The 15,013-nt window shown below is 45.4% G+C and overlaps 1 protein-coding gene across 8 annotated transcripts in view; it reads left to right on the top strand.

The window, feature by feature from the left end:
* Positions 1 to 15,013, top strand: part of CNTRL (centriolin) — an 81,546-nt gene that overhangs the window by 40,504 nt on the left and 26,029 nt on the right. For 6 of the 8 annotated variants that reach the window (XM_061163267.1, XM_061163270.1, XM_061163268.1 and 3 more), the window contains 10 exons: positions 2,250 to 2,384; positions 5,458 to 5,603; positions 6,199 to 6,406; positions 7,110 to 7,289; positions 9,005 to 9,184; positions 9,921 to 10,040; positions 10,335 to 10,479; positions 10,900 to 11,045; positions 12,741 to 12,921; positions 14,060 to 14,373. In XM_061163267.1, the coding sequence (XP_061019250.1) occupies positions 2,250 to 2,384; positions 5,458 to 5,603; positions 6,199 to 6,406; positions 7,110 to 7,289; positions 9,005 to 9,184; positions 9,921 to 10,040; positions 10,335 to 10,479; positions 10,900 to 11,045; positions 12,741 to 12,921; positions 14,060 to 14,373 (1,755 nt within the window). The remainder of the gene's footprint in view (positions 1 to 2,249; positions 2,385 to 5,457; positions 5,604 to 6,198; positions 6,407 to 7,109; positions 7,290 to 9,004; positions 9,185 to 9,920; positions 10,041 to 10,334; positions 10,480 to 10,899; positions 11,046 to 12,740; positions 12,922 to 14,059; positions 14,374 to 15,013) is intronic. The other 2 variants (XM_061163271.1, XM_061163269.1) reach the window with 1 other exon arrangement.

Below are 15,013 nucleotides of genomic sequence, written 5' to 3'. Positions count from 1 at the left end.
GTGACCAGTTTTAGTATATTCTTGATCACATTAAAATACAATTTTGTTTAGCTGTTAGACAAATGGGTTGCATTTTCCACCAGGAAGCCCACTCAGACCTTCCACTGTATCTGCTGAAAATCTGGGTTCAGAACTCTGATTTTCCTTTAACTTGTGCTCAAAGCGTTTTATCCTGTGTGTGAAATCATCTGTTTAGATTATCTGTCTCTCCTGCAACACTCAAAGCAGTGAATGCCCAGATTGTAGGTGCCTGTTCCAGTACCTGCGGCTGAGGAGGGTTAATAGCTTCTCACTGGGTGAAGGTTAAGTAAGGTAAGATAGTTTGAAACAGGCACAGGGAAAGATGCTCAGCATTTTGAGTTATTAGAGAAATACAAATCAAAACTACAATGAGCTACCACCTCACACTGGTCAGAATGCCCATTGTCTACAAATAATAAATGCTGGAGAGGGTGTGGAACCCTCCTACACTGTTGGGGGAAGTGTGAATTGGTACCGCCACTATGGAGAACAATGTGGAGGTTTCTTAAAAAACTAAAACAGTTACTATATGATCCAGCAATCCCACTCCTGGATCTATATCTGGAAAAGAGGAAAACTATTTGAAAAGATACATGCATGCCAATGTTCATAGCAGCACTATTTTTTGATAAAGTAACCAAGACTTTGGGAGCAACTGAAATGTCTGTCAATAGATGAATGGAAGATACTGTGTGTGTGTGTGTGTGTGTGTGTGTGTGTGTGTGTGTGTGTAATATTACTTAGCCATAAAAGAGAATGAAATAATACCATTTGGAGTAAAATGGAGAGGCCGAGAGATTATCATACTGAGTGAAGTAAATCAGGGAAAGGCAATTAGCATATATCACTTACACGTAGAATCTAAAAAAAATGATACAAATGAACTTATTTACAAAATAGAAATAGATTCATAGACATAGAAAACAAATTTATGGTTGCCAAAGGGGAAAGAGAAGAGGAGGGATAAATTGGGAATTTGGTATTAACATATACATGCTACTGTATTTAAAATAGGTAAACAAGGACCCACCCTGTAGCACAGGGAACTGTATGCAGTATCTTATAATAACCTATAATGGAAAACAATATGAAAAAGAATAGGTATATATTTCTACACTGAAACATTATAAATCAATTATATGTCAATTGAAAATAAGGTAGTTAATTAAAAAATAAAGTAGTTTGAATCCCAGGAATTCATGTAAAATCGCTTTCATATGATTAGAAAAGGAAATAAAAATAGGTTGGCTTAATATAGTAATTGTGTACTTTCCATTTGTTTACTTATTAGATACTAAATGACCATTTACCAGTTGACAGTGTTATATTTCTTAAGAGTACCAAGTTTTATAAAACCATAGTTGACCTGATCAGAGTGTGGAAAAGAGGAGATTGGGAAGAAAAACAATTATAACAACAGTAAATATTAATATATTTTGTGACTAATAGTAAATACAATATCTGGATGGTATCTCCTTTGAAGTAAAATTTAAGTGTTTAAGCAAGCTCTTGCTAGCTTAAAAATCTTTTGTACTTCCCTTGTCCTTTTTTAATTATTCTTGTAAGTCTTGACAAAAATATAGTGGCGGCCTATTTGTGGCCTTTTCACAAATTCATGTGGCATTGAGAAGGGCATTCCCTTCCTTGGCATCAGGACTACCAGCGCTGGTCTTGTAGCCGCACGCTGAGCATGGACACAACAGACCTTCCCTCTCAGTTTTACAGATCTCTGATTGGTACCTTTCAGTTATTGAAGTCACTTGTGATGCTTGTTAAATGCAGATTCCTGGGCCTTGTCCTAGAAATTCTGGCCCATCAAGTCTGAGGTGGAGACCAGGCCTCTACATGTTTAACAAGCGTGCCAAGAGATTTTGATGCAGGTGGTTGAGGACCACAGTGTAAGAAATGTTGGTCTACGGGAAGGGAGAGCAGTAATTGTTGACTCCCTCACAGAAGGTCGGTATCTGGGCTCCCTCCTGGAGATTCTGATGCTTACCCTTCCTCATGTATTAATAGTTGAAGGAGGCCTGTGAAAAACCTACCTTGAGCCTTTTAATTTGGAGGTACAAACATAAAACTGAATCATTATAAAACCAAAGCTCCCATGGGATTGCATGTGTATGTAAGTTTATGCATGTGTGCTAAGTCCCTTCAGTTTATTTATGCCTTATTAGATCATAAATTATTGCTATTTTACTTTTTTGTATCATTGCTTCCTATGGCAATAGCTGGAACAGTCAACTCTACAAACAGAACTTGAGAAAGAAAAACAAGCCCTCAAGAACGCCCTGGGAAAAGCCCAGCTCTCGGAAGAAAAAGAACAAGAAAACAGTGAGCTCCGCACCCAGCTTAAACAGCTGCAGGTAGGGACTTGTTGGCTCCAGATACATTCTTACATGGGACACCCAGAGATGTTGCCATCTATTAGTCAGACACTCCACAACCTGCTCTTACATGCAGTAAGCTATTTGTAAAAAGGAATTTGAGATAGGATAGCACCATAGCGTCTGTCCCTTGTGAGCCCAGCATTTTGAGAAATTACTGTGTATGTCCTTTGTGTTGTTATGATGGTGCTAAGAGATGGCGGCTGTGTTGATCATAAACAGTGAACACTGTAACCTGATGGATGGCAGCCACCCCTTGCATTTCCCCTGATAACACCATCATCACTAGACTGGGCAAAGTAAGCAGTCGGTACATTCTTCCTCCACTGAAATAGTTTTGTAATTATCCAGGAATATAACTAGAACGGGTTGCAGTGGAACTTCTTAATTGTAAAGCTTTCACAGTCCCCTTCTCAGAAGTGATATCATTAAAAATGCAGTCATTTTACGTTTATGAGAGTTTTCCTTGGCAAATTAATTTTACAGCTATTTTCACAATAACCTGCCCCATAAACTGCAGGAGAAGCAGGTGGACAGGATTTTCCAGGTAATTAAACGTTCTCAAAGAGGACAGCTGTCTGAAAAAATGAGTACCTGGATCAACACACAGGTTTCCAGATCGGGGGCCAGTAAGCTGACTGAGGGGTCAGCTGTCCACTTCACCAAAAACCGAGGGGCAGAGTTGTTGTGTTTATTTGTGAGGGGCGCTCTGAAAATTCATGTAAGACTGTATAAGCTCACCTGAATTCTCTCTTTTCTCCCAATGCATAGAATATTTTTTTCTCAAAGTTTAATCTAGTTACATGGAACCTCATTTTTACTGCTGTCATTTCAGCTTCTGAAGTGAATATCATAAAAGATATACATGCTTTCTATTCTTGTGTGAGTTCTGTGTTTGTTAGGTATTCATTGGATTATTTTTTATTTTTACTATGGAAACTTGCAAATCATTACCAAATCAGAGAGAAAATAGCCTTATGCCCCTTTGTTTACTCAGCTCAAACAATCGTCAACACTCAGCCATTCTTGTTTCAGTTAGTCCACTTTTTTTTTTTTTTTTGCTGGGATACTTTAAAGAAAATATCATACATCTTTATTTCAACCCTAAGTACTTCAGTATATATCTCTTAAAGAAAAGGACTTCAGGAGCCTTCTCTCCAAAGGAGAAACTGAGATCAGTTTTCCAGAATGCTGGTCCACGCGATGAGATTCTCTTAGTTGGAACTGGGTGCTTTGGTTGCTTGGCCTTCTGAACTCCTGATACGGAGTTCAAGTTAAACTCACTCTGCATTTATCTTTGTCAGAAATCATTTAGTTGCAGTGAGCCAAAGCCTACTAATGCTAGCTCAAGGAAGGAGACAGGCAGCTTGCTAGTGACCAGAGCTGCTCTGTCAACCTCCCGCCCAGGCGGCTCTCCTTTCTCCCGCTCTGCCTCCCTGGCCCAGCATCGACTCCAGCCCTGCGCCTGTGTCACTTGACGGGACTGGCTCTCCTGCAGACTTGCTGGGCTGGACTTTGGTTCTAATTCTGGGGGAGTGAGTCTCGCCTTCTGTCTAGTCAGTGGGTTGGCTTTCCTTGGGTCAGATCACCTGTGACCAGGATTAGATAGTCATGCAAATATGGGTGCCTCGGGGCAAAGGGCAGGGACAGTTTACAGATAAGAGACTCCGGGTGGACTGACATGTTCATTGTAATGCTGAATTCACCATTTGAGTTAGCAGTGTTAAAACAAAAAACCCAGTATTATACCAGGTTTGAAGAAAATTAATCACTAAAGTAGCGTGTAAGTATTCGGGGGAACTTAGGATGTAGAACTTATTTTTCTGTCTAATTTAGGGAAATTTTACCAGTTTTTGTTTTGTTTTGTTTTGTTTTTTTACTTGAAAGAGACTGTCTGGATTTAATTCTGGGGTCTAGATATGTTTGCTAGTTTGTTAGTGAAAATATGCTCGCATATAACAAATACTCCCACAGAGTACTGTAAGCTATTAGAGAAGCTTCAGTATTACGGGAAGGTGTTTTTTGTTTTTGTTTTTTCTAACTTTGAATTGTGTACATTCTCCAGCATATACCAAAATAGAATACTAAAGTAAATCCGAGTGTATAGATCACTCATCTTCAACAGTTTCAACACATGGCCTTTCTTACTTTATCTATAACACAGTATTTAATCACAGTATCCAGTATTTAATCTATAACATCTCCCACACCCCACCCCCACATCTGTTCAACTGAATTATTTTGAAGTAAATCCAAAACATCTGATTTTATCTGTAAATAACATACTACTGTATGTATCTCTGAAAAATAAGGGCTTTAGAAAGAAGCATAAAGGAGTTCCCTGAAGGCCTCTTGGTTAGGCTTCTGGGCTTCCACGGCCGTGGCAAGGGTTTAGTTCCTGGTTGGGGATCAGAGATCCCACAAGCTGCACAGCATGGTCAGAAAAAAAAAAAAAGCATAAACATGGATGCCATTGTGATACCTTAAAATTATAGTCACCCCCTAATATCATCAAATCCCTTGAGGATATTCAAATTGTCTCACAAGTTTTTTAGAAGTGTTTTTTGGAATCCAAATAATGTGTACACAGGGCATTTAGTTGACTTGATTCTTAAGTCTCTTGTAATCTATAGGTTTGCTCTTTTTTTACCTTTGTTCCATACTAAAGAAAACCAGGTCTTTGTCCTATAGAGTTTCCCGTAGTCTAGATTTGCTGGCTACATTCCCCGGGGCGTTGATTAACATGTTCTTATATAGAGGTTTATTTAGATTTGCATTATTTAGTTTTTGGCAAGAAGAAGGTAGTGTTCATAGGTTCTTCCTTTTGCATCACCACAACACACATCATAATGCCTGTTTGTATCTTTCGTGACTTTGGATTAATCAGTAGATGCAGATATTGTTAGCCGTAGTGGAAAGGGCTTTTAAAAAATTGGTAAAGGAGTTGACTAGAACTATTATTTGGTAAATAATATAGGCTGTGTGTGTATGTGTATTTTTTTATTTAGTTTTGGTTAACTTTTACCCCTCTTCATTTTGCCTCCCTCCATAGGATGACAATAACCTGTTAAAACAGCAACTTAAAGATTTCCAGAATCACCTTTATCATGTAGCTGATGGTTTGATTCGTCCAGAAGAAGTGGCAGCTCGTGTAGATGAACTAAGGAGAAAACTGAAAGCAGGAGCTGGAGAGATGAGGTAATGGAAGGCCAGGACCTCCAGGTATAGAGTGGGTTGAGTCGTGAATGTGGGCCTCAGTGATGAAATCCCCTTTCTGCGATTGTGCACGGCTGATTTCTTTCGTAAGGTTTTCTCCTTATCGTATGACCATGACTGAGACACAGACTACTTAATTCAAGTTGTCCATCACTGATTTTTTTTAATCTTTTATACGTTTTGTTATTATTTAATTTAAAAAACATAAAGGTTTTACAAGTAACTCATTCTTGAAAGCTTACTGCAGATGGTCAGGAGGTTGAGTCACATTATACACTTTAAGTAGAAAACAAATAGCTAAAGAAAAACAGGCTACTTTGAAAATGTGAAATGGACGTTTATGCTTTGAACACACATTGTTAGCCTGAAGGTGGCCTGTGCCCGCAGAGTGGCAGCAGTCAGCTGATAAAACAATGCTTGGTGCTCCCGAGGTGCGCAGTGATTTGCTGTGGGTTGACAGCAGGTGCTGCCCCACACAGCTCTTCTTGCGCATGTACTAATGTTACCGGCGTGCTTGCGTCCAGCGTCAAAAATAAAATGTCACATTTATAACATCTTTCCTCTCCCCCCTTACCAGAATCCACAGTCCTTCAGATGTCTTAGGGAAAAGTCTTGCAGACTTGCAGAGACAATTCAGTGAAATGCTGACACGTTCCCAGCGGGAGACAGAGGAAGCCCAAGGGAGGGAAAGAAAACTCCAGGAAGAAATGGCTCTGCACCAGGAGAAGCTGGCCGATGGGCAGGAGGCGTTCCGGCAGGCCTGCGAGAGAGCGCTTGACGCAAGGGTGAGAGACGGGCAGGAGGCGGCGGAGGGGAGCGGTCAGAACACACGCGTGCTGTCCAGCAAGTCACATCGCTTCCTGTTTCGTGTAAATACAGTGTAGGGAATTCCCGGGTGGTCTAGTAGTTAAGACTCCTCACTTTCACTGCCAAGAGCTGGGGTTCGATCCCTGGGTGGGAAACAGATTCCACAAGCAGCATGTCATGGCCACCAAAAAGAAAAAAAAAGAAAGAGTGTTTGTTATATTAATTATACCTTAATAAAGGTAATTATGCCTTTAAGGTATAATTAATAAAGATATAATTTTTTAAAAATTCAGTGTAATTGCTGTAAAGTTTCACTCCTAGTAAGACAGACTATGTGACTGAAATGTAGCCCTAAGTGTGGTGACGGATGCCACAGTCAGGCTTCTGTGTGACACTGTGTTTTCCTTATTTTGGAAGCAAGTGAGCTGTTTCTTAATGTGCAGGTCAGTAACACCACATTGCTAGAGCGTAGTGTGGTGCCAGAATCTGAGTTTTTGATGTAATTATTTTAATGATGAGGCAAATGTTAAAATGGATCCTAGAGAACAGTTGTGATTAACCCATCCCCAGTAAGCCATTAATACCCTTTAGTAAAATGAAATACAATTCTCCAGAAGGTGTTTATTTTGCTCAAAAAATATTTTGCTTAAACATCATTTTTGAAACTTGATTTCCTCACAGATTAATTTTGACAAGAGGCAACACGAAGCAAGAATTCAGCAGTTAGAGAATGAGATTCACTATTTACAAGAAAATCTAAAAAGCATGGAGGAAATCCAGGGCCTTACAGACCTGCAGCTGCAGGAGGCCGACGAAGAGAAGGAGAGAATTCTAGCCCGACTCCAGGAGCTAGAGAAGAAGGTGGGCAAGACCGGAGAAAGACACACGAGTCCCTGCTGCCGGGGTCCTGCTCTCAGCGGGGGGCAGCTGAGAGGGCTCTGATCCACAGTCCCCACTGGCTGCACCTCGGTGGACCTGGAGCCTGAGACGAGGGGCATGGTGTGTGGGAACAAGGGAACTGGGACGTGAGGCGCGGGTGAAGAGGCGGCTGGGTGGTGCGGAAGTGCTGCTGGGATGGTTTGCCTCCTTCCACACCCCTTGCCAAACTGGACACATCTGTGGAACATTACCTTTCAGCTCCTCACTTTTCTCTCTAATTCCCTGGCCTCTTTTTAAACTTCTCCAAAGCTACCTCAGCCCCTCCTCGCCTTGTCACACCTTGTCCAGTTCAGAAGTGGCACCCAGCATCTCTGAAGTCACGAGCTGAAACATCCCACTCTGATCATGGCCTCTTTTGCTGTCAGCACCCTCCCGCTGACAGTGTTTCAACCTTATGGATGATCCCAGTGCCTTAGCCCCACCTTTCCTGGTGTATGGCTTTCCTTTCTTCACTTTCTTCCTTGTCCAACTTAAATTCCATGGTCTCCCACTATCACAGTTGTTTGCAAATATCCTCAAATTCCTTGCTCCTTTCTCCTATCTTCTGTGGCAAAACAGCAGCTGTCTGCTTTCTTTAGCCCTGCACTCGTGGCTGAATATTCCTGAATTAAAAACCACCCGTCCAGGTGCCGTGGTGACGCCGCGAGTGTTGCAGCCTCTGACGGCAGCGCCTCGCTTCTCTCGGGAGAGCTCGCTCTCAGCTGCCCTGTGTCGCGCCCTCTCCAGCCCAGTGAGGGGTCTGCTTCATGCTTCACTGAGAACCCACCAGTTCCCTAGGCTTACTGAGTCTGCCTCCAGAATCTCTCTGGAATACCTGCACGTTGCCCTTCTCCAGGGCCACCACCCTCTTCCACCATGACGAGTCATCTCTTCTGGACAATGGCTGCGGCCACCGAATGGCCCCCATTTCCACTTGGAACCGGCTCCGCGGAGCAGCCAACACAAAACATAAATAGACTCTTGTCAGTCCCTGCCATCTTCCTTTCTCTCCAGCAGCCTCTGTTGTTTCTAGGATAAAGACAAAAGCGCTTCGCCTCTGAGGCACTGCGTGGTTGGCCTCCGTTGAGCACTCTCCTTTTCTCACCGTGCTGCTGCTTCCAGCTCCCGAGACCCCCACGTTCTGTCTCCCCCCGGCCATTCTTCCTCCTGCACCGCGTCTCTCCCCCTCTCTTCTCCCTGACTCCCTCTCCTGCCAGCCTCTCCCAGAGGTGGGTACCTTGTTCTGTCCCTTGAGAGCAGCGATCACAGGTTTAGTTACACATTTGCCTCAGTACTTGTTTAATATGTGTGTCTCATAAGCCCCTTGAGGGCAGCAGGCAAGTCTGTTTGGTTTACCACCATATGCCCCAGTGATCACAAGGGGCTGGTCCATCGCTTGGCAGTGGTGCCAAGAAATGTTTTTCCAACAGATGAATGGATTTATGAGCACAAAGCTTCTAGACTGAGTAGACTGATTTCATTCTAAGTTACTGTGCAGTTTGGAGACGTTTTTATTTTTTCACTCTGGAGCTGTGTACCAGGCATTGTCCTAGGCATGGGGTATGTGAGCAGAGTCCCTGCCCTCATGGGGCTTACGTCTTAATTCATTGCTACCAAATGAGTCATCTCTCTAACTTTTTCTTTTTTTTTTATCTCAGAAGAAACTTGAAGATGCCAAATCTCAGGCGCAGGTTCTGGGTTTAGATAAAGAACTGAAGAAACTAAAGAAGGCTGTGGCCGCCTCTGATAAGATAGCCACGGCTGAGCTCACCATCGCCAAAGACCAGCTCAAGTCCCTTCATGGAACCGTTATGAAAATTAACCAGGAGCGTGCAGAGGTGAGTCCCCATGCACAGAGCAAGTGTCCACCAAGGCTGCCCCTGTCAGAGCACCTCGCCACTTGTGTTTTTGATCTCTCATTATAGACTTTGGCTCTTTAGTAAAGTTGTCTGTTTCTCTTCAGACCTGATGATTGCACTTCCCCCATCACAGCCCTGCCTTGGGTGTGGTGCTCCAGTGAGTCCCCCAAGAACCATCAAATGAAGCATACCATCCTTACCTCAGAGTGTAGGGGTCTGCTGAGGGAGGTGGCTATCAACACATACCTAAGCAGAAGTCTTCAGGCCTTCAGCAGAAGGCATCATCCTTCTGAACCTCAGCCCTTTCATCATGCGTAGAGGATCAGATGTCTCTTCACAGGGTTATTATGAGTCCTGACTGAGATAAGTCTGTCACAGCCTTTGTAGGATGCAAATGCTGATGCGATTAAGACCGAAGGTCGTAGGAGGGAAAAGCCTAACCAAGGCAGTCCACAGAGTTCCACCAGTCATGGGAGACTGTAGATCAGGGAAGGAAAAACTAACATTGCTTTTCTGCCGTAGCTCCTGCCCACTTGGACCCCACAGAGGGTTGGGGGGCTGCCAAGTGATGGGTAGGCAAGGTGGGGCCTGGCACCTCCTGGGTAGGGGGCAGCCAGGCGTGCGAGCTGATGAGAGCAGAGACTGAGTCTGGTAGAGAGAGAGAAAAGAGCGCAGCCCGCGGTACAGTGGGGCCTTCCCCACGCCTCCGTCCCAGCAGGACCTGCAGGAGACAGAGCGGTTCAGCAGAAAGGCAGCGCAGGCCGCGAGGGATCTGACCCGAGCAGAAGCGGAGATCGAACTCCTGCAGACTCTCCTCAGGGAGAAAGAGGAGCAGGTCAGTGCCGGGACCCCGTGAGACCACCTCCTTCTCGGGTCCTTGTCAGTTCCTAAGCGATTGAATTACTGTAGGGGCCTCTCAGAGAATTCTGAGGTACCGTCGGTAGTCAATCAGTGCTTGATCCTCTGCTGTGTGCCAGGCATTGCATGGTTTAAATGTCCAGAGTAATGGGGTTCCTCATTAGTAAAGTAGAAGTAAAAAATCAGAGGATTTTTTAATCATACTGCATGGAGAAGTGCATCCGGCAAAGAATATTTATTGGCAACTTGGTATATGTGATTTTTTTAATAGCTTCGAATCGAGATGGAGAAAGTAGAGGTAGGCACCCGAGGAGCAAGCTCACAGGTGCTGGAAATCGAGAAGTTGAATGAGACCATGGAAAAACAGAGGAGAGACATCGCAAGGCTGCGGAACTTACTAGACCTCACCGGAGCTGGTAAAGTACTGGGCTCTGGTTTTAAAATCAGATCATTCTGTTGGGTTTTTCCCTTTAGCAGATTTATTTGTTACTGATCAAACCCATGCTTGATTTATAGAGCTATGATAATTAGCTTAATAAATAAAGAACTTTTTCCAAAGTGTAGTATCAAGAGACTGGATTACAAAGAGAGAAGAGACTCATTTTTGTATTTTCAAAAGAAAGAATGTTTACAAATCATTTCTTTCTCTGGCTCGCTTTCTAAGTGAACAGCAGTAGAACATGTCTGCCCTCTTTAAGTATCAGCAAACACTTATTACCCAAGGACAGCTGTGAGGAGCTAAGAGTCATTGGCTCTCATGGGATCACTTTTTTATTTTGAGAGAGAAAGGAAGTAGATGATTTCACACCCAACTCATGGAATGACTTCCTTTACAGATAACAGAGGAGGCATTGAAAATATTTTGGAAGAAATTGCTGAACTCCGATGTGAAGTTTCTTACCACAATGATTACATCAGCAGCATGGCAGATCCTTTCAAAAGACGAGGCTATTGGTACTTTATGCCACCACCATCATCAAAAGTAGGAAGTCTGTGTTGTTGGGAATATATACTAAATTTCCTTTAAGAAAGTGTAACAAAGGTGCCTTCCCTAAATCTGTGATCAGGTGTCAAGAACAACATATTTTAGGCTAAGCCGTGCATTGAGGTTCTTAAGTGTTTATACTTAGATGGAAATGGGGCATTCCCAAGGAATGTGGCAGTTGCCCATTCATGCTCAGGTGGTATGTGGTGAGGTCCTAGAATAAGGATCCTGTAAGGGAGATAAAGTGACTTGAGCCCAGAGATCCTATTGAAACTGTTGAAAATGGCAGTAGAATTATATAGAGGCTGAGACAGAAAAATAGGCACCTGGATTTCATTTCCTTTTAACAGACATTCATTCAGTGCTTACTGAGGTCTAGGTCAAGTGCAAGACTTTGGTGGGAAGCGTTGATGAATGATACAGCCCCTGCCCTCAAAGAGTTCATGAGCTGGGGAGGAACACAGTTACACCAATGTAATTAGAAAACAGTGACACACACTTGACAATGGACTAGACTTCTCTGCCCCCGTTGCAGAGAATCACAAATTTATCTCATGGGAATGTTTAGGAAAGAAGCCTTCACAAGCAGGGGCGTGAAGTGAGCACTAAGCAACCCTCACATGCTGTGCTCTCAGGAGCGAGGGGACAGCCCGCGAGGACGAGGAGCGTTGGGTTAGCCACGGCAGGTAGCCTAGCGGGGCTTGAGGCGGGATGGGAACAGTGAAAGGCAAAGCAGGTTGGGGCCATCTTTTTTTTTAAAGGGACTTCAAAATCCCTTACACTTAGATTATGTAGGCCTTGGGAAACTGCAGTTGTGTGTGCTATGATCAGAGCTCTGGTTTTAGAGGGTTAGTCCGGCAGAGCGTGAACGCTAGACGTGCAGAGCTCTGGTTTTTGGAGGAATGGTCCGGCAGGGCGTGAAGGCTAGACGTGCAGTGCGTAAGTTGCTCTGTGTGGGGCTGTTTGAGCTCATTGGGGTGAAGGATGGAAGAGGCTAGAGCAGTGGAGCTGGAGGAGAGGAGGGTTGAGGGGTGTTCAGTGACACAGTGTGAAGGTTTGCAGCCTGAATGTGGGAAGGAAGGAGAGGCTCTCCTCCAGAGCCAAGAGCAACATCCTGCTGGAATCCGCTGGCAGCCACGGTCAGGAGAAGCAGCCCTAACCCACTGGGCTCCCTGGGACCTGGGGAGTTCATCAAAACCCCAAGAGCAGAATCTAAGACCCTCCTGCCAGATCTCTAAAGAAGCCAGACATCTTGGCACAACCAGGGCTGCAGGGGGAAGCAGCGTGGGTCAGAGCAGAGCCCGAGCTGGATGAGGGTTTGGAGGGTGGACCTGCAGCTGGGAAGGAGAAGGAGCATAAGCGTAGAGCTCTAAGGCCAGGCCCGGCTCCCAGCACCGCAGGAGACGAAGATCCCAGGTGGCCTGGAGAGCACCTGGTTTCCTTGATCTTACTGCTGGGCCGTTGGGAACGAGCAAAAGAAGAGAGACCGCTAGGAAAGATGAGTACGGGAGCCAGGAGACTGATGCCCGTGCAGGGTATATGGCCCTGTGACCACGCCTCAGCTCTCCCTGTGAGAGTGAGAATTGTGATGTGGGAAGGGAGACCAGCTCTGTGCCGGCTTTGTGGTAGACTCTGACCTTCCTCCACATCAGTCTTTTTGAGAGGTGCTATGCTTTTCTGCCACGCATTTAGGTTTCCAGCCACAGCTCCCAGGCCACCAAGGACTCTGGTGTCGGGCTGAAGTATGCAGCCTCGACTCCCGTTAGAAAACCTCCGCAGGATGGGAAGGAAGACGGTGCCCCTCCAGCTGCCTCGGGATACTGGGTTTATTCTCCCATCAGGAGCGGGTTACATAAATCGTTTGCAAATAAAGGTAAGTCAGATCACATCTGGGAAGTTGCATTTCTCTTGCCTGATTAATGACGTTTGGTCCCCTGAATTCCATAAAGCACAGCCCAGTCTCTCAGCTTGCTTGGTAGGCCCCCTGTGACCTTGTCTTGGCCAGTGACCCCTGCCCCCCTTCCTGCCGCTCTCCCACCTGTCAGCCATGCCCAGCTGCACGGTGTCTCTCTCACAGCTCCATGTTTGAGCCCCTCTGTTCGGAACATTCTACTTCTCCTTTTCTCTCCCAAACTATTCCTGCTCGTCATGACTTCAGCAGGACCCAGGTCCTCAGATGGCACTCTTTTTCTGGAGCAATGCTCCTTGCTGCCTCACCCAGGCACGCTGCACCTGCTCATCATGACTTCAGCAGGACCCAGGTCCTCAGATGGCACTCTTTTTCTGGAGCCTTGCTCCTTGCTGCCTCACCCGGGCACGCTGCGCAGCTAACCTGTGCTCCCGGCATGCGGCAGTTTGCGTCCCTGTCTCGTGGCCTTAGTTACCACAGCTGACGTGAAGTGTCACGGGTGTGTCTGCCAGAGCCCCAGAGAAGAGTCGGACCTGGGGTAACTCCTGGCTCTTTCACTAAGCAGCTGTGTCATACTAGGCAGATTACTTAGCTGCTCTCAGAGTGTTAATCCGTACAATGGGGATATTGCACCCTGAGAACTGGTTCATTCAGGAAGCCGAGTGCCTGCTGTGCGCTCAGTCCTCTGTCATCAGCGATGAACGTGCCCAGGCCTGCTTACCGTAGAGAGGAGTAAGCCGACCACCGCCGAGGGCGGCTGTGTGCCCTGAGAGTGGTGGAGCTCGGAGCTGAGGGTCCCACCGTGCTTCTCTGCTGGCCTTCATGTAACACGAGGCAGGCACCCAAATGTTGCTGAGTGGTGAATGAGTGAAGACAGGGAAAAGCAAACCAACGGATAGGTGTCGGAGAAACTCGGGTTCCCCTGGTGAAAAGAATTGGAATCCCTGTTTTGATCCACTTTTCAAAACTGCTTTTGACCTTTTTTTACAAAATTTTATTTTTGCATCTCTGATATCTTGGCCTGAATGCTGCTGTTCTTTGCTAAGCATGTTTACCTAGTAAGCCACGGGAATAAGACACGCTCCTGTGTTTCCGTTTGAAGACGCAGACAGTGGAGGAGAGAGCCACGAGGAGAGCGAGCCAGATGACCACGACGACCAGCCGTTCGTGCCTCCCCCTGGATGCATGATGTACACGGTGTTCCCCGACGGCTCTCCTGTGCCGCAGGGCATGGCCCTCTACGCACCGCCGCCTCCCTTACCCAACAACAGCCAACCTCTCACCCCTGGCACTGTTGTGTATGGCCCGCCTCCTGCTGGTGCCCCCATTGTATATGGGCCTCCACCCCCCAACTTCTCCGTCCCCCTCATCCCAGTGGGTGTGCTGCACTGCAACGTCCCAGAGCACCACAACCTAGTAAGTGGGAAGACGCAAGAGCCCTGTCCACACTGCTTCCCTGGGAGGCTGCCTTAGAGTCGGCCCACCTGTGCATGGCTTATATCCCAGAAGTGTGCTTTTAAAGCTGGTGTTTAGAACTGAGCAAACATTCTCTTATTAAAATACTCTTCTGGTCAGAAGTTAGGGTACCAGATCACTCTCTGAACCTAGTTTAACCATTTTATAACAAAAATGCTTTCAGCCCAGAAATTAGCCATTTTTAAAGAAAGCTTGTTATGTATATTTTTGTTGATAAGTACTGTATGACTGTGTATGTATAGGCATGTGCTTGCTTAGTCACTTCAGTTGTGTCTGACTCTGCGACCAGGCACATGCGCGTGCCTGCCTGTACTTGTGCACACACGTGTAGACGTGTATTTACATGTAAACACGTGTAAGAGCAGCACACAGTAAGGCTTAGCCTGGAATCATCCCTTGGTGGTGAGGTAAATGATTATTCCTTCTTTCTTTTCATAGTTCTCTTCTTACTGTGCCCATAATTTTGTGTTCTGTTTTTCCTACTTAATGTTACAAGCATTTTTCCCATGGTTTTCATAGACATTTTTAACCAGTATTTTAATGACTGCATTTGTAGGCAGTGTAGTTCATTTAACTTTGT

The sequence above is a fragment of the Dama dama genome, chromosome 16 (assembly GCF_033118175.1).
Source record: "Dama dama isolate Ldn47 chromosome 16, ASM3311817v1, whole genome shotgun sequence".
Classification (NCBI taxonomy): Eukaryota; Metazoa; Chordata; class Mammalia; order Artiodactyla; family Cervidae; genus Dama; species Dama dama.
Note: the sequence above shows the minus strand (reverse complement) of the source record. Positions and strands in the feature narration are given on the sequence as shown.